The sequence below is a fragment of the Schistocerca americana genome, chromosome 4 (genome assembly GCF_021461395.2).
Source record: "Schistocerca americana isolate TAMUIC-IGC-003095 chromosome 4, iqSchAmer2.1, whole genome shotgun sequence".
Lineage (NCBI taxonomy): Eukaryota > Metazoa > Arthropoda > Insecta > Orthoptera > Acrididae > Schistocerca > Schistocerca americana.
The window spans coordinates 167,250,634-167,278,178 of NC_060122.1; the positions used below are offsets into that span (position 1 = coordinate 167,250,634).

Below are 27,545 nucleotides of genomic sequence, written 5' to 3' on the forward strand. Positions count from 1 at the left end.
AGCAGTTATTTAATATAACAGATCAAGCACCAGTGTTGTTCAAGGTAGTGGCTTTGAACAGTAGTTTTTTTCAAGGTAGTGGCTCTTCTGCTAATTTACTAAGTTATATTTATCGGGTATAAACACAAATAGTATTGAGCACCATGATTTAATTTTGTGTGTAATGCATTGTATAGACTACATTTTTAAGAGTTGCTGTTTCTACAGTATACAGATTAAGGTTCTAAGAACTGCCTCTTTTTTTCTAATGTCTAAAATGTCTATGGTGATTTGTTCTACAAACCTGAAACTACTTCTTTTTCATGAGTTCTGTGAAAAATAATGAATGAATTAATAGATGGTTGAATGAATGGGTCTATTCAGTAGTATGAGTCCCTTAGAAGTCTCAAAGAAACAGAATACCAGGGAGATAATTTGTTTCAGATCTATTTTTATTACTTCCATCAAAATCTGTTTTCATGATATCATTAGAGAAAGTGTCACTTTCTGAGTTTGTTAATCTTGTACAAAATCCCCTCCTAACAGAGTTGGTAACTATGTTTGACTCTTTCATTTTGCTTTTGCATGTACTATTCACTATTTGTACTGTAAATATAACATGTTTGTGTTGGGGTGAAAATGGGAAACCTGTAGTTGGAATCTTTCAACTTAATTCTTGTAATGTGGATCCAGATTTGGGCGAGTTAGTGTGCATTCAGTTAGTATATGTAAGCAAAGACTGATGTTCTACAAGTGCTTTTATTTTATTTGTTAAATGCTGGAGTGTCTGTTTCATGATAAAGTTTGTCTTTGTTGCCACAGAAAAGTTAATTGCATGACAACATTGGTAGTTTCTATAAGGAAAAAATAAAAATAAGGCTCCATGGCTCTCCCAAAATAACTAAGAATGTTTCAACAAACAGTGAAAAATCCAGAATGGAATGTAACAGTGAGTGGCAGCTGTACTCTTCATAATATTGTTAGAATGTTTCATCTTAAGTTTTGTAATGTAGATCCAAATTTGTGTGTATTTCGAGGAATTTGTTGCTCTAGAAGTTCAGTTCCTTGCCTCTATAACTAAAACAGACTATTAATTTTCAAATATTGTATTTTGTGGCCTTTATGAGGCTCAGTCATAAATTACTTCAACACCCAATTCTAAATACATTTATATATGTTTCCATTTTCACTTTTAACGCTATGAATTAGTGATAGTATGGTCATACTACAGCAATTTTTGCCACCTTTAAAAATAAACTGTATATCTTCTTTAACATATTGCTGTTTTTAATTGTGGTAACAACCTCATCTGATCTTATTTTCCCTTTCAACTATCTGCATGGAGCCCTCATCTTTCCTTTAATTTCTTTTATTGGTGGTGTGAGGATTCAGCAGTATGATTCTAAATCCTTTATGCGTAATACAAAACCATTTCCAAAGCAGATTAACTGCTTTACAGAACGAATCATAATATTATAGTTTTAATGTATATTAAATGTATAGTGTAGGGCGGCTAATGTTAAATATAAAGAAATAAAGAGTTTCTAAGGAAAGCTACTTCATACTGTCATAGAAATTCTAATCCAGTACGAATAACAGTAATATCTGAAGATATTCCCGTTAGTCTAATATTTTCAGACATCTCAACCTCTTACTTATTTTAACAGTTGTTAACAGTTATGAAATGCAAAAATTTCAATTAATTTTGCATTAAAGGGGCTCAAATTGTGCCAGAATATTTGTAACGTAAATTATTTGTGTTGCATAGGAAATTATCAAACAGTTCACACTAAATTCCGTTATTATATTTCACCTGACAATCAACGTCAAATAACACTCAAACGTGACGCGTTTACTGCTACATTTTTTAGTTATATCGTTTGCACGTTTAAATAAATTACGTACATTAAATGATCTATTGCCTGAATTTGTTACTGCCCGCTCATAGACAGTTCGCTTCAGTAATGCTAAACGTATGAAACAGATTTTTTTAAAGCGGTGGGGAGAAAAATTAGAACGGAGAAAAAAAAAGTTTGAAACCAGCGCCTGCGTCGTATCGATTTGCGCACTCGAAGTGAGCAGTAGCAGCCAATGAGAAACCTTGAGAGTCGATCGATCAACCAATGAAATGTCTTATTTACCCCGACACTAGTAAACAGAGGCGCGATAAACCTGCCATCTGGCGAGGGAACGGCAAAACAGTCAGAGAAACAAAAGTTTCGCCGGCAGCGTACTTCATAGGTGGATCGGTGTAGCAGATGAAGGACGTGTGCGTGTGAGAGTACAAGACGGTTCCCCCTCCCCCGGCTATCAAGACTACACGCAGCTTCAAGAACTAATGGGGGATTACAAGTTTAGTGTCAATTCTAACGTTGGGTCTGTTTCATCTGTGGAATTTCCCGCAAGTTCGACTAGTAGTTCATCGCTGTTTTTTACGACACCAACGTCTGTGCCGGATACTATTTCGTCACATCAGCATTCAACTATGCAAGATGAACTTTTGATAGAAAAAACTGCTGTAAAAACGACGCAGCAACTTTCACCGAATTCAGATGTCAACGGAGAGCAGGCAGTGAAAACCAAAGAAGATGAAACTTCATCTGGAAACATTGTGCAGACTGAAAACAAGCAGAACGAACAGTCACAGATCGGGCCTGCCGTTACTGCTCCGCTCCAGCTCGGAACTGGATTTAATGTATCTGAACCTAGTCTTAACGTGATTAATTCTAGTAATACTTCCACGGCTAGCTTGTGGTCTTCAGGACCGATGGAGGAGGGTCTTTTGCACAGTTTAAATGTACCTGCTGTAAATGGGACCTTAGCATTTCAGAATTTTCCTCCTACTAATCCAAATCCTTTATATAATACTAGTTTAGGACCTCAGATCGCAGGCTTACCACAGTCGCAAGGACAGCCTCCACAAAGGCGAGCCATCACAGCAACTCACAACTTTCCACATAATTTATCTCGCCAGATCCAGCACCAAAATCATCCGCAGAATATGTTTATGGCTAATAAGGGTTATACTTCTTGGTCCAGTCCTCAGCAAAATACATGGTCACCGGGCCCGCAGAACCAAGCTAACATGCAAGGTTTGTCACCGTGGAATAGAGGAAGATCTGTACCAAATTTGAATCCACTTCAAACCATGGGTAACATGGGCAATCTAGGCAACAGGAAACCTAGTCCAACATTTAATCATCAACACTCCGGAATGGTTATTTCACCGATAAAATTTCGACGCAGTACTTCATACCCAGGCAAAGGACTTTTTCCTCAACCACCAACGTTTGAAATTACCAACATGGATGAAAACAGAGAAGTGCTGCTTCCTTATCCGGTGAGTTTTATTACCATGTTTTGCATGATTGTTGTTGTTATTTTGTGTATGTGCTATGTTTACGAAGTGTGTTTTTGTTGTCATAGATGAGCTTCCATGCGTGTATGTGTATTAAGTATTTTATACGTGTTCCAGTGTGAATCGACAGCTTGGTATCTGTCTTAGTATTTCATTCGCGATTTATTAACGTCAGCCGTAAGGGGAATACTGCATTTACCTTTTTGTTCTCTTATACTTAGTATTTGCGGAAGTGTTATAATAGCATTCATTGAGAGATGTTTCGCAAGAAGTACAGTGAATGCAAATCTTGACAAATGTGTGTGAAGCTGTCAGTATTTAACATAACCTCAGCTGCCCATACTTATTGATCCGCTGTAATATAACACAGCCATTCAACATGGCCTCTTTACTAGCTTGAAAATGCATTAAAGCAAAGGAGCAAATCGTGCCCATGCTATTATTTCAAGTGTGTAATATACAGTATTATCAACCAGCAATCAAGACAAAATTGTGGCCTAGAAGAGCAATAGGATCTCATTGTGTTAAAGAAGTTATAAATCACTCCTGTGTCACCATTTCACGTTTTCTGAGGTTTTTTAAATAGGATTATTTTTTTAGGCCGACAAACTCTGTTATTCAAAGTGTCTTACATCAAACAGAAAATTCCTTTTGCATGAAGTTTTGTATATAATTTCATAGGGATGTGTGTGTCTCTTTCTCAACTGCAGAACCATTCATGTATCTACTAATTTTTCTTATTATTTCTATGTGCTGTGGAATGAAGCACAGAAATAGTCAATTTTATGAAGGATTCAGTGGATATTCTTTCTTCAATACAGTCCAAAATTTATAAAAGTTGGGGTGAAGTGATAGTTTTCACACAGGTCTCTCACATGACTACAGATTTGTAAAGTAAAGAAAATGCACATTCCAATTTGATTATTACCAAATATAGTGTTTATTTACTTAGTTGATTTACTGTGAGTAAAGCTATACCAGAATTTTTCTTGTGCAGTTATTGCTGGCACATGAAACAGGTACTATAGTGTTTTCCCTTTTGGGTTGTGAAGAATGTTATGAATTCTTGTTTTTGTTCATGTGAACATTTATGTCACATTTTGCTTGAAATATTAAGGGTTTGCATTATTTTACCTCGTATCAGTAGTTGTGCATGAAAGAGAATCTTCTCAGGCATTATGATATGCATGTTGCTCCTATAGTAGCTCTGAGTCTCATTTTTGTTCTTTAGTTTTGTAAACTGATTACCTACCCATTAAACCTATGTACTCCATAGGTAGATGCCTTGATTTTTGTTGGTGAAGGATTTTTTTTTTTTTTATCCTGTAGTTAAGACTTTGTGTGTACAATATCTATTTCAAACTATAATGACTGTAATCTATTGATGCATATTGCATTTTGTTATGATGAAAGCAAAGAATTCTCTTTGTATGTGGGAAAGGAAGGGAATACTGATAGTTACAATATTTTGTTTCTTTTAGCCAGTAATAAGCAATGATAAGCAAGAAACCACACCAATAAATCAGTTATTACAGATATGAGAAGGTGAGGGTTGTATTATCTGTTGGATGTTCTGGTCATTATTGCACAAAGAAGTGGTTCATGCAGTGAGTAACCCTTATAGGACTTCTTGTCGGACTTGCAGGTTCATTCATTACGGCAACTGACTGCATATAATTGTAGTAAGTACAAATTGTTTATGTGCAATGAAAGGTGGAATCTTTTTGCCTGACATCAGAATTCTTTTGAGTAGGTGGGGCCTCTGTGTAGAATTATGCTATCAACTGCACAAGTGTAGTTTAGAGTGTCTTGGAAACAAAACCAAAAGAAATTAATGGTTGGTGAGCAAGCTCCTCCTATTAATCTGATGCTATAGTAGAGAAATGTAAATAACATTCATGGATTTCAGAAGGTTAACCATTGGCGTCAGATGGCTTATTTTACAGAGAACTACACTCAAGCCTCACAAAACAGCGTAAACGTTAAATAATGTTGAAATCTATAGTATCTCTCCCCCCCCCCCCCCTCCAGACCAAAATTTGCCCCTTATGTACAACTACATAAAGACGACCAAAGCATATACCTCCACCGTATGTTACTAGTTTTACGATCAAGATTTACGCAAATGATTCGTATCGCTGTATATTTTGAAATGAAGTAAAAATAATAATTATTATATTGAATAAAAAAAGTGTATCTGAGTGAAGCTGTGAGAGTAGGCTAGTACCAGATAAACGGTCACGAATTGCTTCCATTCGGAACGTGGACTACTTTCTTGATAAGATTGACATCTCATTTCCAACAACTTTAATCAGTTTACAATCAGATGAATTTACTATGTATATATATATATTTTTTTTTTTTTTGCGTTTCCTCACGCACTCCGTAATAACACAAAATTTCCCTGTTTAAATTGCTAACCTTTCTTGTTGATAGTACATAAAAGTTAAATCCGCTGGTGAGCGATACGTATTATTCGTACAAATTGAAGGGTTTATTGTGATAGTTTGGATTTGTTTCGTTCTGTTATGTATTGTGAAAGACATGGTGTACACCTGTGTGATACTGCTGTCGATAGACGCAGTCCAAAATTTTATCGGGTGCAATGTATAAGGTAGGATGCAGTAATGCATTTTCGTACAGTGTGCATGAACTTAAGCCTCTTCTGCCCTCTGCGAATATTGTTAACACGAGGATATAGTGGAAACATTTGAAGATATATATGGTCAGGCAGGAAATTGTTCCACTGTGACAGAATATTGGTTTGTGATTTTGGTCAATGGGTGACTAAACAATTTGACTTTTGAATGAATTAATAATGTTAGGCTTTGTATGTTGCGTCACTCAAGTGCGCCCATTTTAAAGTAGATGAAAATCTTATAACTGTGTCCCGAATTATTATTTCGCTGCAGTATAAGCATAATTATTGAACTGATTCACTGCCTTATCGAGCATTATGTGGTCCGAGCCTGTAGCTTCATGCACTGCATCCTGTAGTCAGGGCATCTGCTCTAAGACATCAACTAAATGGTGATCTGCTGTGGCAGCGGTTAACTCAATCTCTTTCTTATAAGTATAACGGAAATCTTAATATCAAGTTCTTCATCCTGTCTCCCACTATTTCACTTTCAGTCAGTGTTATCAAAAGAGCACAGTGAAAACTAATTCACTCGGGCCATTTATATAACTTCTGTACCGGAATATAAATACTCTAGAGACTGCAGAACACATGGTTTGTCATCGAAAACATCGATTCAGAATTCCAACAGTTTTCACCGTGAATGTGGCTGAAGATGGAAGTCTGAAAACGTGCAGATGGTTCACCAAAAAGTACTGCCTTAGTTTCGTAAACCACATAATTATATAAGCGTAGTTGGTAACCCATTTCACAATGGATAATTAGTCGCTTCTTTGTCCGTTTTTTCCGCACATTGCAGCCAGATAAGCTGGCTGGTGCACTGAGCTTCCTTGCATTATTGGTATGCAGTATGAGACAATATAGTAGTTTTCCGTCTACTTTAAACTTCGTTTCATGATTTACCTAAAGGAGAAAAACCTCTTTCTTCCAAAGACTAACAATTTTAAGCTCTCTGATCGTCATCGCTACTCATTGGTGTGGATTTAACCGCCAATCAGAACGCTAACAGTACCTCTCATGCAATTTTATTCCGAAGACCGACTGGATGAAGGGACAATTAATTTCGTCTCTTATCATTAGAAAAATTTGGATATCTATGTTCATTAATCCATTTGATTAGTGATTTTTCTTTCATTTTCTCTTCAGCCCTTTGGTATCAATGGATTGATTCCATACTTCCAAATCATCGTTTGACGAGTTCGCGGAAATACTGATAGTTGGTAAAGGGTTGTAATGCGTAAGATGATTTATTAGTGTTTGTTCTGCTTTACATGCATACTAAACTGCGTCGAGAAAATCACTAGGTTTCAGTGGACACCAGACGTTTTATTGTTCTTTAATATTATTTATTTCATTCGCGAGATATACGGCTTATATCTTATTTTCCTCATTGTTTCTCAATATCTGCGTCTATATACTGCTACTGGGTTATTACGTTTTGTATAAATGTTAATAGACGCCATTTCGTATTGCGAGCTGGTAGTAGCGTAACAGGATTTCCTTGTTCTGTCAGAATGTGTAAAACGTTAATGTACAATTGGCTAAAAATGGAAATTTCTCATAAAGCGCCTGAAATAAGCATATGAATCTTCAAATTCTGGCGCCATTCTTCCAGAAAAACGTTCCATATGTCGTCAGTCTTAGCGACGTACAGTACGTGTGTTATTGGAGATACTGAGCTTATGAAGATAAGATGATGATAAGGAATGCTGTCTCGAGATATGAGTCGGAATTACCTGGTGTGTGAGATAGAGAAATTTATGTGTCGGTTCTGCCCACCAATTAAGCAAAACAGTTTCGAGTTAATTCGGTAGTGCGCTGCGCAACTATGCTTAACTAGGAACGCTGAATAAGGTCCGATTAGAGCTCTCTATTTTCTTTCATCGCTCGTCGCTTTTTAGCATCTTGTGCATCTGCAAACTCTTGTTTATCATAAACCGAAATCGTATGATTTTCTACAATCACCATCTCTCTACAGCTTGACAATACTGGAAGTGTTTTCGGTAACCATTGTAAACGTTAAGGGAAGGTTGTACTATTCAGATTAAGCATGTTGAATTATCTCATCCAGCAGTACTAAGCTATTTTGTGAAAATGGCAAGATAGTCTTACTGCATCGTATTTCAGTAATAACTAAATCGGATCTAACCACTTTTGTTATAGATGATGTTAGTGAAGATGAAGATGTTATGATTCTGTGGGAAGATGTAAATAACCCTGTGAGTACATAAAGTTCGTATGCACATAATTATTGTCTTTGCTGACTGGTTCCAGGGATGAATTCATCAGTATAGAGGTATTTCAGATCTGAAATTTGAAAACGTTAAAAACGTTAAAAATTGCACCGTCAACATCTGCACATTTTCGAGTTCTTTCGAGAGTGTAGAATAAAAAGGAACTTAACGATGAAAATACTATTTCATGAAGATACGATCATTTGGATCTACCTGTCCATTTGTTTTCTTTTGTACACTTTTGTCTTGATCCAACCCCCATAAATATAAGTGGGTATTGTGCCTGAATGTCATCGTTCATTGTCAGCACGTAAAGTCCAGCGACATCGGATAGTCGCCTAATACATTTGGAAGAATGTGGAAGGATTTAGCCACACAGGAAATGCATTTGGATTCTCTGTGCCCATGGAAATGCCACACAGCTGTCAAAGTAATAGATTTGCTGACAAAATATGATTGCTGTCTGTCGTTTGTTTTGTCGAACATAACGGAGCCTACTAACATGACGAGACGGAGAAATTAATTTGGAAATTGTGCTGCAACAATCTGGATAGTATCTGAAGTCATGATAAATGAAGGTGGGTGAGCGAAAATAACTAATGACCTTCTACCACAGAAAATGATTCAAAATTAGCCATTTATATCGAAACATAGTAGGGAATACCCCATACAAGCAAATAAGCATTTTTGCAACAAATATCAGTTTTTTTTCCTGTAACGGAGCATTGAGAGGATGAAGTATTTTTAAAATTACATAAGCTTGCCGTGGGAGAAGACTATTTAGTGAATGAATTCATCTGTATGAGATACACTTCACTTATCAGAAAAAGGGTATCCATTTATATATGGACCCAGCAGTTAGCTATTTCAAATCTGTAAGTGACAAATAACAAAATCTTCGACGTTAAAATGTCACATTATACAGACAAGATCGATTAATGAGCGCCATTAGTTATTGAACATAGCTGCCGTTTTTACTTTTGTTGGTTCACAGAAAATGTTACGAACCGACATTGTGCCTTTAAAAATGTAACCGTTCGTTTACTCACCAAATTTCTTTAATCTTAGATTACTACACCCTCTTAAAATTTTTGATTGCTGCTGGTACCAATTCGCGGTTCCCGCCAATCTGATGTTCTCAGTATAGAGCGTAAAACAGGACATTTTGTACTTATTTTGTATTCGACATAGATTTGGAGAGCTTATAATTGTAATTAACTAATGCTTAAACCATAAATTATAACTTCCTTTGAATAAGGGGTTAGTAATAATGTAACAGCCCTCCCCCTGCCCCCTTAGTGTTCCATGGCTGTGAGATGTCGTCGAAGAGCCTTGCAGAAACTTGTTATGTCCTTGGTTACATAATTATTTCCCCAGGTGGATTACTAGGATGGGGGACAGCATAGTTTGTGATGACAAGGATGCGCGAAAAGGCTTCCGGCGTTATTTGGCTGGGATGAGAATGCGCCTTTGAAACTGAACGTCATTTACGCGAGTCGTATTATCGCTAAATAATGCAGATCCCTCGGTATCCAAATTGTAATCTTCTGAAGTATGTTCGTAGCTGATATCCGATTTCGTAGATGCAAGAGACTCTCTCTTCTCTCTCTCTCTCTCTCTCTCTCTCTCTCTCGTGGACTAAACTATGTCTCGTGTACCCTTTGTGACGCATACCTACCAACAGAAATGATACAAAATTTTCACGGTGTACCTGTCAAGCGCTTGGGTATGAAGTTTTGCTATTTCCTCCGCATCGTGTATGTCTTTTTTTTTTTTTTTTTTTTTTTTTTTTTTTTTTTTTTTTTTTCCAGTGTAACCCCTTATTTCGAAAACCGCGAATTGGTACCAACGGCACTCTTAATTTTACGAGGGTGTAGTAATCTAGAGTCAATGCAACATCAGATTCGACTACACCATTATGCAGAGGTTTCAACGTTGTTACCTGGTAACATCAAACTGTATTCGCTGACACGTGGAGTGGGATTGGCGTGCGTTTGACCGTGGTCTAAAGCCATTCGTGAAAAGAGACTAATGGCGCGCTGTTTATTATGGTGCCTGTTACACTGCTCAGTAAATCTGACGTAACAAGGGAAATCTATTAACTTTACAAATTAAAATATTGTGCACTCCGTCGTTATCACAACCAAGACACTTCTCGGTTGTTACATGTCTTGCATTTCGAGAACCAGCTGAATACTGTTGGGAATAATGTTTATGTTAGATGATGCTGTACAACTCTAAAGCGTCAGTAGTCGTGATTTATAGATGGAGTCCGTGTAAATAGAAGCAAAAAATCATCGGTCGTAGTGCCTCATGGAGAAGACTGTCAGTCACCGAAATGTCCGGAATCATGAGAGTGAGCGTTGTTCGTGATTGTGCAAGTCACTACCAGCACCTAGATTTTTTCCGTAGAATTCTGCTCCTCACTTTCGTGTGCAGTTTGCCCCTAAAATCTGAGGGACTTTGTTTAGACATGTACATCAACATGTTCGCCTCGCAAGCCGCTGTGCATGCTTGATTTAGGACTTCGCACTGATACTAAGGTGTCGTTGTCTTGTCATATTCTTTTCGCTTCTGGAGGAGGAGGAAGTGGAAGTGTATCCCCGTGGTTCAAATGGCTCTGAGCACTATGGGACTCAACAGCTGAGGTCATTAGTCCCCTAGAACTTAGAACTACTTAAACCTAACTAACCTAAGGACAGCACACACATCCATGCCCGAGGCAGGATTCGAACCTGCGACCGTAGCGGTCTCGCGGTTCCAGACTGCAGCGCCAGAACCGCGCGGCCACTTCGGCCGGCTGTGCCCCCGTGCTTTGCGTATTCTTTCTAGTGTTATTCGCATTACCGGTAAGGTAGTTATACGATGGAGTCAGTTGAATTCCTGCACCGTCAACGTGGAATACCATCTCCCTGAGTTTATGTGTTGGAGTTTCGAGAGAAAGGCGTTGTCTTTCTTCCAAAGATTCCCATTTAATTTCTCTATTGCATTTTCATATGTCTGTGGCGTCCTTTCTTCGGGATGCACTCAGCCTCGTGATGCCAACTGAGGCGCTACTCGACCGAATAGTAGCGGTTCCGGTCAAATAAAACCATCATAACGACCGGGAGAGCGGTGTGCCGACCACACGCCCCTCCTATCCGCATCCTCAGGTGAGGACCACGCGGCGGTCGGATGGTCCCGATGGGCCACTTGTGGCCTGAAGACGGAGTGCTGTAGCGCCCTTTCGCGATCGTAATGGCGTTTATTTGAATATCCCCGACTTAACTGATGGGGAAAAAATCGGAACACCTAGGAGGAGTTGTGCGACACGAACGAAAGTTGGTAGGCGTGCTTCTACATGTGACAGACGATATCCTTTCAAATTTCGGTCAGTCTTATAAGAGGGGTGCTAGTAGTGCCATTATGAGAACGCAAATCAGTTTTGCTTTAAATACACGCTATAACGTTCGTGAGCGTTAGTTACATTTGAGATTGGAAGTGGTGAGCTGATATTATTATGAATCTCTTTAAGGCGACAAAGATGCCGTTATCAGCGCCTCACCGAGTTTGAAAGAGGTCGTGTAATACGACTACGAGAAGCTGGCTGTGCCCTCTGCGATATTGCAGAAAGACTTGGCAGGAAAGTAGCCACTGAACGTGACTGCTGGCAACGGTGCTCACGAGAATGTAGAAGACCAGGCTCCGACGGCCACGTGGCACTACCGAGAGAGAAGACCACCGTGTTCGGCGTATGGCTCTTTCGCAGCGTACTGCATCTGCATAGCAAAGCACCGCCATTTTCGACTTCAGTGGTGTCAAGCGAGAGGTCATTGGAGGTCAGCGTGGAGGTCTGCTGTGTTTTGTGATGAAAGCTGGTTCTGCCTCGGCACCTGTGATCGTCGTGTGTTGGTTAGGAGGAGGCCGGTTGAGGATGTACGACCAACCTGTCTGTGTGCTAGACACACTGAACCTACACTGGAGTTGTGGGCTGGGTTACGATTTCGTAGGACAGCAGGAGCACTGTCGTCGTTATCGTACACACCCTGACAGCAAATTTGTACATAAATATGGTCATTCAATCTATTGTGCTGCCATTCAAGAACAGGAAGTGTTTTACAACAAGATAAAGATCGTCCAGGTACCGCTGTTGTAACCCAACATACTCTACGGAGTGTCGACATGTTGCATTGCTCTGCTCGATTACCAGATTGTCTCCAATCGAGCACGTTTGGGACATCATCGGACGACAACACCATCGTCACCTGTAGACAGCATTAACCATCCCCGTGTTGACAGACCAAGTGCAACAGGCATGGAATTCCGTCCCACAATCTGACATCCGGCACCTATACAACACAATGCAGGCACGTTTGCATGCTTGCATTCAACATTCTGGCGATTATACGGTTATTAATGTACCAGCATTTCACATTTTGCAATGGCTTGTCTCACGCTTACGTTGACCTGTGATCTTACGGTGTTAATCACATAAAAATGTTACGTAGACGTATTCCCGAAATTTCATTACTGTACATTAATTATTCTTTGGTGCTGCGATTTTGTTTCCGTCAGTGTATTTGCGTTGGAACAGGCCACTAATTGGCACTAGGCTTCTACATCTCCGACTGGCATATTGTTCAGACAGGATCCTCCCTGTGAATAAATAAGGTGCTCAGGAAACGAGTCGTCCTAACTGCAAATTCGTCCCTTGTTCGTTAGTAGTTTCAGCAGGTTATTCCGTAAAAGTTTACCCTCTTCGTGCAGTTAGTCGTCTTGACGCGGGCAGCGTCAGAACCGCAGCAGATGTAGCAGCCATCGCGAGTCTAGTCTGAAAGCGAAACCGGGTCGCGGTTACTTTCATTGGTTGCTAAGCTCTCAGTTCCGTCGGAGCAGTAACCTCCTGCCGCCTGTTCGCGAGGCCGACTAACCGGAATGCTGTCCGGCAAGTAGGAGTACCTGTGTTGCATGAGCGCACTTAGAGCCAACGCAGCGCGCAGCTGTCACCGAAGTTGTAGTTTCCTTTCCTGCACGACCGTCTGGGTTCCTTCACAAACTCGAGGAAAACTGAAATCTGTTCGAATCAGTGTTCGGAGATACCGTGCTGTTTATTATACAAGTTACGGATCCTATGGATATTTGATCTGACAATTTTCGGTCCTAGGTATATTCGTAATTTTCAAAGGTATCGGTACACGTGGCATCGTTCGTTTCAAAACCATAACTAAGATCGTACTTGCCAGCGATAATAGCATTGCGATTTTTTCACACTTACATATTAAGTAAAAGCAAGAATGGGCACCAAGATTTCCAATATTTTATTTTGTCCTGGGTTATACGAGACACGAAAGAAACCATTTAAAGAAACTGGAAGTAACTACACCTTTCAGTTAGAAAAATATGTCCGATGAACTTCTTTCCAAAACATCTGGTGCAGCTGAAAATATTGTATTACATCTACATATACTTTAAATGTTTGCAATTATATGCCAGGTCAAACTGCAGTCAAATTACACTCAGGTGACAAAAGTCATGGGATAGCTATATGGAGATATAGAGATGGCGTACACCAAGGTATAAAGGGCAGTGCATTGGCGCAGTTGTCATATTGTACTCAGGTGATTCATGTGAGCCGCGCGGTTTGAGGCGGTCATGTCACGGCCTTCGCGGCCCCTCCCGCCGGAGTTTCGAATCCTCCCTCGGGCATGGGCGTGTGTGTTGTTCTTAGCATAAATTAGTTTAAGTTAGTTTAAGTAGTGTGTAAGTCTAGGGACCGATGACCTAAGCAGTTTGGTCCCTTAGGAATTCACACACATTTGAACATTTTTTTGATTCATGTGAAAAGGTTTCCGGCATGATTATGGCCGCATGTCGGGAATTAACAGTCTTTGAACGCAGAGTGGGTGTTGGAGGTAGACGCAAGGGATATTCCATTTCGGAAATCGTTAGGGAATTCAATATTTCGCGATCCACAGTGTCAAGAGTGTACTGAGAAAACCATATTTCAGGCATTATTTCTCACAACGGACAACACAGTGGCCGACCGAGAGCAGGGGCGTGTGCGTAGGGCTGTCAGTGCTAACAGACAAGCAACACTGCGTGAAAGAACCGCGTAAATCAATGTGGTACGTGCGGAGAATGTATCCGTTAAGACTTAGCGGTGAAATTTGGCGGTAATGAGCTATGGCAGTAGTAGACGACCGACGCGATTGTCTTTCGTAATACGAACGCCTGCAGCGCCTCTCCTGTGCTCGTGACCATATCGGTTGGACCCTGGGCGACTGGAAAACTGTGAACTGGTCAGATGAGTCCCGATTTCAGTTGATAAGAGGTGATAGTAGGGTTCGAGCATGGCACAGAACCCACGAAACGAGGCCCCAAGGTTTCAAAAAGGCACTGTGCAAGCTGGTGGTTGCTCAATAATGGTGTGAGCTGTCTTTACACGGAATGGACGGGTCCTCTGGTCGAACTGAACCGTTTATTGACTGTAAATGGTTATTTTCGACTACTTCGAGACTATTTGCCGCCATTCGTGGACTTTGTTGCCAAATAACGACGGAATTTTTATGGATGGCCATGCGCCATGTTACCGGCCCACAGTTGTTCGCGATTTGATTCAAGAACATTCTGACAAGTTGGAGTGAATGATTTGGCCACCCTAATCACCCGACACGAGTCCCACGGAACATTTTTGGGACATAATCAAGAGTTTAGTTCGTGCACAAAAGACTACATCGGCAACACTTTCACAATTACAGATAACTACGGAGTCAGCATGGCCCAGTATTTACGCAGGGGATTTTCAACGACTTTTTGAGTGCATGGCACGTAGAGCTACTGCACTACGCCGGGTGAAAGGAGTTCCGATACGATATTAGGAGGTATCCCCATGACTTTGGTCGCCTCAGAATATACCCTTCATTGCCGCTTTGGTGAATTGTGTATTGGCATGCGGTTTCCGTCATGCGTAGGTTTTCGAAAGACGAAATATCCAGAGAATTGTTTGTGAGGACGGATACTTGGTAATGTTACTGTCCAAACCCATCCAACACTTTCCAATATTCTGCTATGAATAACAAGATGTTGCACAAGCGGTACGGTTTGTGTGTGCATAGTGGCAGCTAGTAAACAGACGGACACAAAACAACAACTCGTTACAGAATTAGTTTAAGCCGTACCACAGAGATACTAAATAAACAAACGTGGAAGAGTCTCTCGGAATTTACAGGGCTGTTACACACTTAGTACATGTGGTGCACTGCAGCTCGTAAATATTTCAAGACAATCACATAAATGTTCTACTAGGAACTGCGTGCATACGCAGATTGCATTCCACATAGTAATAGGAAACAGAACTGGACAGTTTATTAAGATTACTCAGTTGTAGTAATCCATTTTACCCTTGGCGACAGTGGCGCATGATGAATTTATATAAGTTTATATTTATTTACCCAACTGCATCAGTGGTGTTGTATAAGCTGACATAACGTTTTTTTTTTCTTGCTGATAATGACCGTTTCCACCGAATCTGGTACCATATATAGATTTATTTTATAAGCGGCTACTGGCGGTAAATAATAAGATCTCCTTTAATTATAAATAATATTTTCTTGGTCCTTTTTCTTATAATCATACGATTTGGTAATAAGATTCCTATTTCAGCTGAGAGTATGTTTTACAAAGACCGCAGTATATTCCATGCTCCTCACTTAAAATTCCAGTAATAAATATGTAACGATTACTGTACATTGTCTGTGATACCGTCTGGTATATTACACAATCACTGTTACGCAGATCGTTAGGCGGCAGCGAAAAATCAAAATCGGCCAGCACCGCGCGTATTGCACGGTCACAGCCCCATTTCAGCTTTAGCGTGCACTGTGTGGTTTCTCCGGCTAAGTAATGGCCGGTGGTTCGCACCGCTGTCCTCGGGTGGAAACCCTACGACTCCACCGCGTTACGACGTGCTTTCTGTACGTCGCCTCAACCGAGAAACCACAGTCTTTCTGCCTAACATCGCGGCTGCGGAAGAGTTGGGCAAATGCAGGTCAGATGTATGCACAGAAACAGACCTCGCCGCAGCAGTTTGAGCACATGCCAGCTGCCGCCTACAGAGTGCCAGGCAGGGGCCGTGAGCTCGACAGATGGGCAGCTTCACGAGTTATGCTCCATTTTACAATGCATGTCTAAGGGAAGCATTCGAAACGTCTCGACTGCGTTTGAGTCGATATCGTGGTTGGTAAATTTGCGTGTTTCGATTGTTCTTGCGAAGTTTGTTATATGCTCACGGGAGACTATACTCGTGTTTATAGAGAAGAACAAATAAAACAGCGTCAGCCACTTACTTATGTTTCCACTAGACGTTCCCATGTTTCACACCATCTTCAGGTGGAGATTTGTCATCGTTACGTTGCTGGCGTTAGTGAGGAGCAAGGCGCCTTTTCATAGCAGCAGCAGAACAAGTGCAAGGCAGATTATGCTGCGTCTTTTGCTTTTTCTGGACAACAATTTTATTACCAGCAAAAGACACAACATAATCTGCCTTGCACTTCGTCCGCTGCTGTGGAAAGTCGTCTCCACCTGAAAATGGTGGGAATCATCGAAGCGCGCAATGGAAAAATGAGCGACTGACGCAGTAAACTGTTTTATTTACATTATCAACAGTCGTAGCCCCCAAGACACCGCCCATTATGGACGAAATATCCAATCGTAGACAAGTAATACGGATGTTTAAAATCCTTCTTTGCAACTGCTACAAATTGTGTATTTATATTAACGTACACTTTTTCTTTCATTAATTTTAAAATATCTTCAGCGGAAGTCTTTTTTGTGTGATTTCTGCTTATATCTTGAAGTGTCGTCTGCGTAACACACCAAAATATCCGTGCGTTTGGCACTGTTATTTCAGGACCAGTTGAGTATATTGCGTCGTATACTATAATGAAAATGTGTATTGCTGCAAACCAGCCTGAAATTAGGCCAAAATCATCAGTGCCTAACGCATGATTACCTGGAAAATGTGCATGCAGACGATACTGGATGTAAGAGGAAATTGGACAAAAATGCTAACACTGACGATGTTTTTTATGTCAAAAAGCCGAAACGCGTATGGTAATATAAATACTATAAATTTTTTGTAGTTACAAAGACTGATTTTAACCCTTGATAACTGTACCCTCGTAAAATATGCGATTGCAGTAGGGTATGAAGCAGAACTTTCCTACTTAATTTGGTATGTAACATAGCATTGGAGATCTAATAATGGTAATTAGCTAATGCATTACCTATAAATTATGACTTCCTTTGAATAAAATGTGGAGTATTAACTTTACCATGATTTACTTGCAATGTAATATTTTCCCCTTTAGACCTCAGGGGTTAGTACCTTTACTAATTGTAAAGCAACTACGAACACTGGCCACACAGATGAAGAATTCATAGAAAAGTTATCACTCCAAATTGTCTGAATTCCAGTTTCTTAAACGAACATACGCCCAAACGAGTTGATGCCGTGGTGAGACTCTGGGCTAACAGTCAGAAGGATGGGTGTTCAAATCTCCGTCTAACCATCGAGATTTAGGTTTCTTAATGTCTGCCCGAGTCGCTTAATACAAGTGCTAGGATGGCTACTTAAAAAATGACGCGGCATGTCTCCCTTCCGTCCTTCTCTCTAGCTTCTGCTGCGTTTCTCATGACCTCACCGTCGATGGAACGTTACACGTAATTATTCCTCCTTTCAAATTTGTGCATACCAACAGCACCGACGTTTGAAAGTTGCGTGTTTCGGGAAGAATGTTGACGAATGATTCCGTAAGACTGTTGGGAAAGTAGCAGGGATATGGAAGGAATCATTATCAAGTGTAGGAAATGCTGATATACGTGCATATTTACTAAGACTGCGGCAGTGACGAGCAGCTGCTGAAAGTAGGCCAGAAGTACTCGTAAACAGGTGGTCGTGCTACCGGTGGCCGCTTCAGTGTACAGCGCCTGTGTCACGAACCGCTCACTGAAGGATGGAGTTTCACTTCCAGTTTCCCTGCTTTTTTGTTTGTCGCACCGCGGGAGCGCATAGTTGGAGAGATGTATTCAGATTTCCCTGTAACATACTTTACAGTTTTGATATTGCACACTGAATATTTTAGTGAGCATAAAACTGCAGAGCGCGGTCCCAACAAAAAATTGAACATTCTTATACAGGAGGCTAGCGACGTTACACCATTTCAGGAAGTAAGTGTATAAAGGGACTATTGTTATCTGCTGTCCGAGCTCTAGACCTAGTACTTCCGTTTCCGTCAAATTAAATAGTTACACACTAACCCTCCATCGTTGCTATCTGTCTTATCGCTTTTATCACATCCGAACATAGTGGACGAAGATGCATACAACAAAAGAATTCTCTCATACACATGGAACACTGAAAGACAATGTGGGAATGACCACCACGTGCGTCTCCTTCTTCCAGTTCACAATTGGCGCTTCACAGCTGCAGTTATTATTCGTCGTCTGCTGAGGACTGTTATCGCACTGTACTGCGAAAGAGATGCGGCGAGGTACCAGCGAAGTGATTGCTCGCTGGACGAGTTTCCGTCCACAGCTCACTGAAGAAAACGTCCAAAATATTTTTTTCGTCGCAGTAAATCCGAGCTCGTAAAGGATGAGCTTCAACGCTTTTGATTTATGGAATTTTAGCGTATTTTCCCCTATAACAATCTCTGTATCCTCGTAAAACCACGGTAAAGAAAAAAACGTCGTTAATTGCGGTTTTAATTTCCTTGGTGTTCTGCACGCTTTCCTCTTTCTTTTTTCATATCAAATGTACATTGCACTGCGGGTTTCTGCTTGCTTGTAAAGTGATACATAAAATCTTATGAGTTTAGTTCACATACTTCCATTTACAGAAAGTGGTTAATTTCTTCTCCCCTTAAACACCGGTGTGTTATAGCAGCAGATATTTCTTCCCATCAGCAAAACTGCGTAAGTGTACGACATCACTTGTTACGGGCATATAATGCTTTGGTATTCTAGCTAGGTAGTTCAATATATGATTCGGAATAATGGCTTTGCAACTGATATAAGTTATACGTAGTTTGCAATTACTGTTTCAATATAATCCCAAGATAACCCTTCAGTACAGCAACAAATGTTAGTTTTCTACTTTCTTTTTCATTGAGCACGTGTACAGTGTAAATGCATCAGGTCGACAGGGCAGTACAGATACAACTTTCATTTTTCTAATAATTCACTTGTCGAACGGCACTATGCGAATTTATGTATGTTCCTGCAAGATCACTTAGTAACTAAAATGTTCACATTACCGGTTGTGACAATTTACTGCCAGTTTCAGACGTGACAATCCACAGCTGCGTCGTGATGCATAAAAGTTCAAGTTATGCACTCCGAACATCAGGAGGTGGTATAAATATGTCAATTAACTCTACACCATGTCGTCACACAATAAGAGAGACCGAAATTAAATTGAAATTTTATGTCTCGTGACGAAACTGTTAGTAAATTAGTCACATCCGAAGATGGCAGTAAATTGCCGAAACAGCTAAAGTGAAATTTTAGTTATTGAGCGATTTTGATGTAATAAATTCATATATCAATATAACCTTCATGTTCTCTTCTTTAATCATATAATCGTCCACGATATAACTACCCGTAAATGTTATGAGGAGCGTAAGTTTATAAATCCGCAGACCTATCATAGTCGATGTCCTTCTGTTTCGGGTATTATTCACTGTAGTTGTAAGTGAATTGTAACTGTTGTCCTATTTTAGCCGGAAACTACTACGGGATCATATATGTACTGTGAATAGATTATGCGAAGCTTGTTCAGTAATTGGAAAAAGGGACAATTATTATTCTCCCCGTGTTAGTGCAATCGCCGAAAAAACAATTCCTTCGTCATACTTGAGAAATATATTGAGAGATATGGTGTCATGAAATGAAATGAGTGGAATGAAAAAGATTGCCTTCCATGCATTTTCCCGCTCTATTAACTTATTTGATTGCAGTTGTTGCCGTCAGTTTTGTCTTCGGTTGGAGCTATATATGGGAGTGTCAGACGGCATAAACATGCACAGTAACAGTTCTTGTTATCCTAAAAAAAGCAGTTAATTTTTATTTGTTTATCGTGTGAAATGGTCGCGTTGTCTGTGAGCGTCTATGCATTACCAACGAATCCAACGCACAGCATCTGTCAAGGGAAAAGACATTTGGGATGTAAACTTTGTTGCCTACCAGTCTGTGATTAGCACGCTTCAGGCGCGGACCTGGCTACATTCTCAGGGCATCTGCTTCTAAGTTACTCCGTATCGTATTTAACACAGGATAGTTCATCTTCTAGCATACCCTGGTGCGTTGTTACAGTCACATCTTTCTACCTGTACTGCACCATTTTATTGAGTGATGGACTCGTACCGGTTACGAGACTACAGCACGCAACGGTCATCCGAAGTTAGGATTGCCGAACTATGAATCTGTTAGTCACTGCCACAAGCGTAAATGCCCTTGCCGATTTAGGTCTGAAAATCTACTGTCCATCCAGTGGCACATGAGAGAACGGCGACAAAGTGCGATGCCGAGAGAAAAGTGCAGTTCCAAGGTGTAAGTCGACACAAATCAGTGTTCACGGAGCAGTGACAGATAGTATACTACAGGAGCCGTACCGCAGGCCTTTATTTGTTGTTCAAAATAGCATTTTTATTGACAGAAGCGAAGTATTCCTATGAAGCTGGTTTTACTTCCGCGTGCTGATAGAACACGACGAGGATACCGCCAATCCGCTTTAGCTAGCGCATCCTGCAGTGTCATGCATACAGCAGCACGCTGTCTTAAACGTGTGGCCACTACACTAACTCGCAGTCGTTTCTAGATATTTGCTCACACGTGAAATTTGAGCATCCACTATTTGTGCGCGTTTCCTCTATTGTGCAAACTGTCAGTCTGTGTACGTTTTCTTCGCTGTAGTTATGCAACAGAACTCAGTTTCAAACATACGTATGGTTCGCAGTAACGCACCTATTATACTGGTTACATCCAGTTTAAAGCGCGCATTTCGAACATTAATTACTTCATTAAGTTCCAAAACGTCGGAGCGCTTAATACAAGTCAAATATACGAAGGGACTTCAAAAAGTAAGTTACACATTATTATGGCAGGCCAAGTAACTTTTGTTGATTTCTGCACTACACTTCAAAATGACACAGATACTTGACACTGTTTTTCAGCATCATCACAAAGTCTCTGTAAGAACGTTCTACAAATCGTTGTATTCCTAGACGATAGAAATCCGTCCCTTAGACACGGAACAATCGAGAACCGCTGTGAGACCGTCCTCAATGTTCAAAAATCTCTCTCCCGCAGACCTTCGTCGTCGTTTGTAGTTAATGTCTGTAAGCATCACCCACAAATCTGTGGCCTTCTTCAAATTGTTGGCATCATTTCACTACAGCTTGGCGCGACGTTGCATTTAGTCCATATAAAGCAAGACTTTCATGGTGAATCTGTGTGCAACTTAAATGTCTTGCCCACAAGAACCCTACTGCCCCCTGTATTTCGGTTTTGGAATGCGTCTCCAGTTGCCGTACTTTCTCATTCCCACACTTCTACACCTGTTATCCGTACCGCAGCAGAACTGTCTGCAGGAAACCTTGAACACGTACTCTGACGGTGTGCCACTGTTGTTGCACAGTTGTCTTAGCACGTAACGATATACGTAACTTCCTTTTTGAACTTCATGCGTAGCAAACTCTTAAAATTAAGTTGTTGGTAGAGGTATGCACTATGTACGCAGTATGAAATTTTCTTAAAATGTTTGAGAACAACATAATTCAAACTATGATAACGACCGAAGGCAGTAAATTATTTAAGTATGAGGTGTAGTGAAAATTTTTAGAAATTGGTCAAAAAATGCGTGTGAATTCCTAAGGGCCCAAACTGCTTAGGTCATCGGTCCCAAGACTTACACACTAGTTAAAGTAGCTTAAACTAACTTATGCTAAGAACAACACACACACACCCATGCCCGAGGAAGGACTAGAAACTCCGGCGGTAGAGAAATTGGTCATTTTTCGCCTGTGTTAGTCTTGTCTTTGATGGCGACGACATGCCGTCCGTTGAAACAGACACTGGCCGCTTTTTATTTTTCTGAACGTTCATTCAGTACGCGTTTCACTTCACCCAAGTTTCGGCATTTCATTCGATGTAACTTCGCTGCCGGATGGCCTTCCTCTCGCCGATGGAGCCTGACTCTCTTACAGAAGAAACCAGTGCCTGAAGTGTCACGCCTTGAAAACAGGTATACACATCTTCATAATTAGAAAATATAATTCGCTCATCTTTTGTCGTATCTTCTCGTAAGTACCACTCGAGATAGCCATAGTATGTGACACACAGTGGTTGATTTGCTTTTAGTTATGCAATGCAGGGACGAGTGCGGCCAACTTTTCTCCTCCTGAACAGGAACAATTTTATGAAGCAAAGGTAATAGACAATTTAGTAATTGATTTTAAAGAACTACCGGAGGTAACCAATTTTATCTCGCACTGTATGGTCATGTAGAATAATCAGAGCACAACGCTAGGCTCTTGGCCACACGCAGTGATAAAAGAAAGTGTAGATAGTCGTTTGAGAAGGGGCCTGAAATACGACATGATCTTACTAAACGTTTTGCCATAAATAAATTATTTATTTATTCCATAAAGGGGGGCAATTGAGCTCCTTACATGTATAAGACTGATACAGCTACCATCAAATTTGACTGAGAGCTTCAAATATGTTCTATGTTACGGCCACGGAGCGTATAGAGCTACGTTCTTAGGGCGAGAGGCTTCCAATTCGTGCTCACGGTTTGTCGCACCATATTTGCTTCGTCCCACGGTCACCTCTGCAGGTCAGCAGCGTTTCGTCTTAGACTCTAAGCTGTCTGCGCAAAACATCGCTGGATCCCTGGTTCCGTGGAGTTATAAATAAGTCGCCACGCGCCCGCGTTTCTGGTCCAAGTCTCCTCTCGCCAACACATTATTAGGTAGCCGGTAGAAAACCTTGGACGCGGTTTCAATGAACGTTCCGAGGTTATTCACAGAGTGGTTGAGAGTAAAAGAAAATAAATTACACGTACCCCACTCAGTATTTATTTTGTTCCCTCTGCTTTGAATTGGTGAACTGTGTTTCTAGTAACCATGCCACCATAGTTCTCAGGTTTTGCCTTATGTCCTGATGGCCTATGGGATAGTTAAAAACATCTGAATTCTGCCTGGGGCATTGCACCTGAAATCTAGTGAGAGAGGCGGATTGTTCTCCTGGTCAGATATTTCGAGCGGTGACGTAGGCGGACGGATCGATGTCGTACTGCGTAGTCGCCGCTTCTCTGATAAGAGACGCCATGCTGTCGCCACGAGTTGAATTTCTGTGAAAATTAAGCACTGACATTGGTGGTGAGAGCTACTCGTATTGTCTTCGCGAGAGTGTGTTTCCAGTTTTCGGTCAGCGAATTTCCGTATTCTTTTGGTGTTTTTGTATTGCATTTTAAGGGACAATCTTCTTCAAAAACCATGCAGTTTTCCATTTTTTTAAAAATTAAGATCGTCGAAAAACAGTGTTTCTTAGCAGACAAATGGGTTTCAACCCTCCTCCTTGGATTTGGTTCCCCTAAACCTACAAATCCTGAGATTTTACTGCAACAAGCGCTCTGTATGATTGTCAGACTCGTACTAGACTTCGAAATGATATTTTTCCACCTTTGGTTAAACAATAGACACAGATTTTTCTGCCTTACATGCTTAAAATAAATGGAGATCGAGAACAGTACTTTTTTAGTACATTGTGACTTTGTTGTTAGCATATTCTGTGAACCTCACGTCTTCTCACCAGTGGTAGTGCGATAATTAACTCGCCGTCGGCGTTCTTATAGTGATTTTGGAAGGGGATCGGGGGAAGTTGCTCTTTGCTATGCGTGGATGATGCTCGCGCCCTTAGGGCATAATTTTCACCTCGCGTCTCTTCGTCACTGGTGGTGCAAATTCACTGATAGGATGGAATCAAAACGTCACTGGAAGTGCCACCCGTGCTGCTGCGTATCTTACGTCGTTGCTGCCTACTGCCAGCTCGCCTTAACAGTGTTACAGAGCGAGCTGGCGAAGTCGCTCTTGTTTGGTATGAACGGGTTACAAATAATCTTCTTCCAGCCCTCCTAACTTAGCTTTTTTCACCTTCTTTCAAATCACCTCATTTGATTGCGTGAATGGTTCGAGGCCACGGACGATCCGCTGCATCACACTTGTCCAATCCGAGCTTGCCCTCCGTCTGTAATGACCTCAGCATCATCGGATCGTTAAACCGTGCTGTTCCTTCCCTCCGAAGGCTGTGAATAAAGAGTGAATTCTCATTTGAATCTTATAAGACGCGTATATCCTGTAACACTCTATTGTAAGCTAATTTAGTTGACTGGTCGTGGAACTGTTGCCGCGGGCTTGGAATACCTAACATTAACGAACGGTATGGTGCAGAGGTAGTGTCTTCGAGTCGTACTTATTTTCCTTAAATTCTGGCAGAAGAGGGCCTGGGAGGGCGTCTTGCTTGTGACAAACAAACTTATCACGTATTTCCACAAACATGTATGTTGTGGTGTGGGAAATAAGAGCCCTATTTTTTGATTTCGCGCAATAGTGTTGAATGTATCTTGTTAAAGACGACCTTGCTACCGAAATATCTAAGCAGAACTAGGAATCGAAGGCGATATCTCCGCGTTAGTAAGGAGCAACGTTAACCACGACATCTGCAGTAATTTTTGTTAGTTATTTGAACCGCAATGTTACAAACAGATTTTGGTTAGTAAGCGATTCATAGCAGAAAATTCTGACTTAAGCTGTCCGCGTGCGAAGGTGTCTGGCAAGGTGTCAGGCTTATCATCTACAGAAAATCGTTGACAGCTAATGGTTTGGAGGAAACATAGTAGGATCTTTGTGTTTCAGCTGGCAAATAAAGGAACATGTAAATGAAACTTTGAAAGATGAAATGACTTTACATTTGTGATAAGGGAGATTTCTTTCAATAATTACAGAACAAAGGATTACAGCTAGACTTTTAAACTATTTTATGACATTTTAGTCAATACCTACATTTCATAAAAATGATAGCGCGATAGCTACAGTCGCGAAATAAGACCATCATAACCGTCTTCCAAGATGTGAAATTATGTGAGCTATAAATTATTTCAGCTATAAAATATATCATTTCTACGATATGAGTTCACTCCTCAACAACCAGTGAGAATAACCGAATAACAACTAATTACGATAACTTAGAATACAGTCCTTTTGAGAATGGTGTTGTACCTGGTTAATCGCAACTCATACATTTTCTTCTCCTAGAAACATTTTATTCTTATCTCTTTTAAGTACACTGATATGTAGGCCATTAAAAAGCAAGGACTGCCTCAGCGACTGTGCATTTTCACCGAGAAATTTTTTTCTCCAATTGAACTCCATATTATTATGTTTGGAAAATTATAATCGGCTCTCGCCTCGATAAACAATGGCAAGCTGTAATTCTAAGTGACCCATTAGTAGCATAATAAAATAAATTATATTTGTTTTTTAATTTTTTGTCTAGTAAATGCTACTTGAGAAGTAGTTTTAACTTGTGTAGTACTCAGTTCTGTTTTTATTTAGAATGTATGTTTGTGTTTATGTAGAATACTGTGAAGCAAGTCGATTAGAAGCCCTTTAATTTGGATTGGTTCTTGGTGCTGGTTTATACATATCGAACAAAGGTAGTATTTTAGTGTGTAACATCTGCCATTTTCCTGCCCTTAGTTCCATCCAATGCTGGAATTCCCGAAGCGTTTCCCATGCCTACCGAAAAAAATCATTCCTCCCTCAAGCCTTTCTTTGTTCCACCAAGACCTCCTGAACTGCTGTCTGTCGAAGTAAAGTATCCAACTGGAATCCCTGGCATTCGCCGTCTCACTTCTCCTTGGCCATCCAGAAAATTTATAACAGCTCCATCAGTAATGGGATAGGCAGGTGATTGGTAGCCTCTTGTGGTTCTTTCCCTTCCCATGCGGTGTCTCTGGTGGTCATGCCATTGGCTAATAGCACGATAATGTACCTTTTTGTGTGTGAACATTGTCCTACAGCGCAATGTGAACCTTGTTTACAGACCGCCAGAAGCACTGACAGCCAAGATGCTTTCCTGCCGGGGTTCAGCTGTAAGAAAGGCCGACGCCCGTATGTTGGGACAGTGACCTGAGGGCAAGGCAACCGTGCTCCTCACTTGTTTTGACACCGGCTTGAGCACACCTTGATGAGGACCGCCAACCACCGCCATTCTGTAGAGGCTTTGCCAGAACATCGCCGAAAGTGCGGCGGGATGCCCGTAGATATGGAATGTTTGGAGAAAAGACGTCGAACGAATTGCAGTGTGTAAAGTATGCAATGATTATAATTATAGAGGAATTTATGGAACTCGTTTGATTATTCCCTTCAAGTATTGACAGATTGTCTCAGACGTGTCCAAATGCAGCTGTTGTTTGCTATGTAAACACAGCATATTGATGAGACCTTCTCCTATCTCTCTCACTCTTGTGTTGTCTGTGATGGTTGAAACTTAAGTCCACAATCGTATCAAGCATAATTTCAGACCACGTATTTGTGTACTTCGCTTCTGATTAGTTTCTTTACCGAAATAAAAATGTCTGATTGTGCCATGTAATTTTTTGAATCCAGACTCATACAATACAGAATAAAGAAAATAGAATTACCATTGTTGGTTACGCCTTGTTGTTTTTATTTGTATGGATCACAACACCTGCCCTGTTCCCTGATCCTTTGTTAACAGAACTCAGATTGCAGCAAGGCAACCTAATAATACTATTGTCCCTGTATTTTTGGAAATAAATGATGGAAATCACATTTTCCTGATTATTATTCCAAGATCTTTTTGTGAACGATCGCCTACAAGTGCACAAGATCTCTTCAGTGAACGTAGCCCCTCTTCTCATGTTTCGAGTTACCACTTGCTTTCAGCTTGCTATGTGTCCTTCAGCAGCTGGATCCCAATTCAGTTTGTAGAGATATTATACCTAATAACGAAAATTAGCACTGATGCTCTATTAGAGCAACAGAAGAAATCGTCTTCACCCTACAGTATTGTTTTACGTAGTAATCGTTATTTATAAATCTTGTTCCCCTATATAAATCATTTTTAAGTCTTTTACCTGTACTGAAAGTAGGTCGTTGAAAAGCAAGGCTATATAACCCCCCTCCCCCCATAACGTATACTACAAGGAAAATATTTTTTTCTTTTAATGTAAGCTGCTACTGACGTATCTCTGCCTCGGCACAAGCATTTT

General features: G+C 40.6%; 1 protein-coding gene across 1 annotated transcript; it reads left to right on the forward strand.

Moving 5' to 3' along the window:
• The first annotated feature begins 2,218 nt into the window (after positions 1-2,218).
• LOC124613015 (cytoplasmic polyadenylation element-binding protein 3-like) lies at positions 2,219-26,935 on the forward strand. Its single transcript, XM_047141568.1, has 2 exons — positions 2,219-3,319; positions 26,354-26,935. Exons 1-2 carry the CDS (start codon positions 2,318-2,320, stop codon positions 26,441-26,443), a joined length of 1,092 nt encoding a protein of 363 aa, XP_046997524.1. The 5' UTR covers positions 2,219-2,317; the 3' UTR covers positions 26,444-26,935.
• The last annotated feature ends 610 nt before the right edge of the window (positions 26,936-27,545 follow it).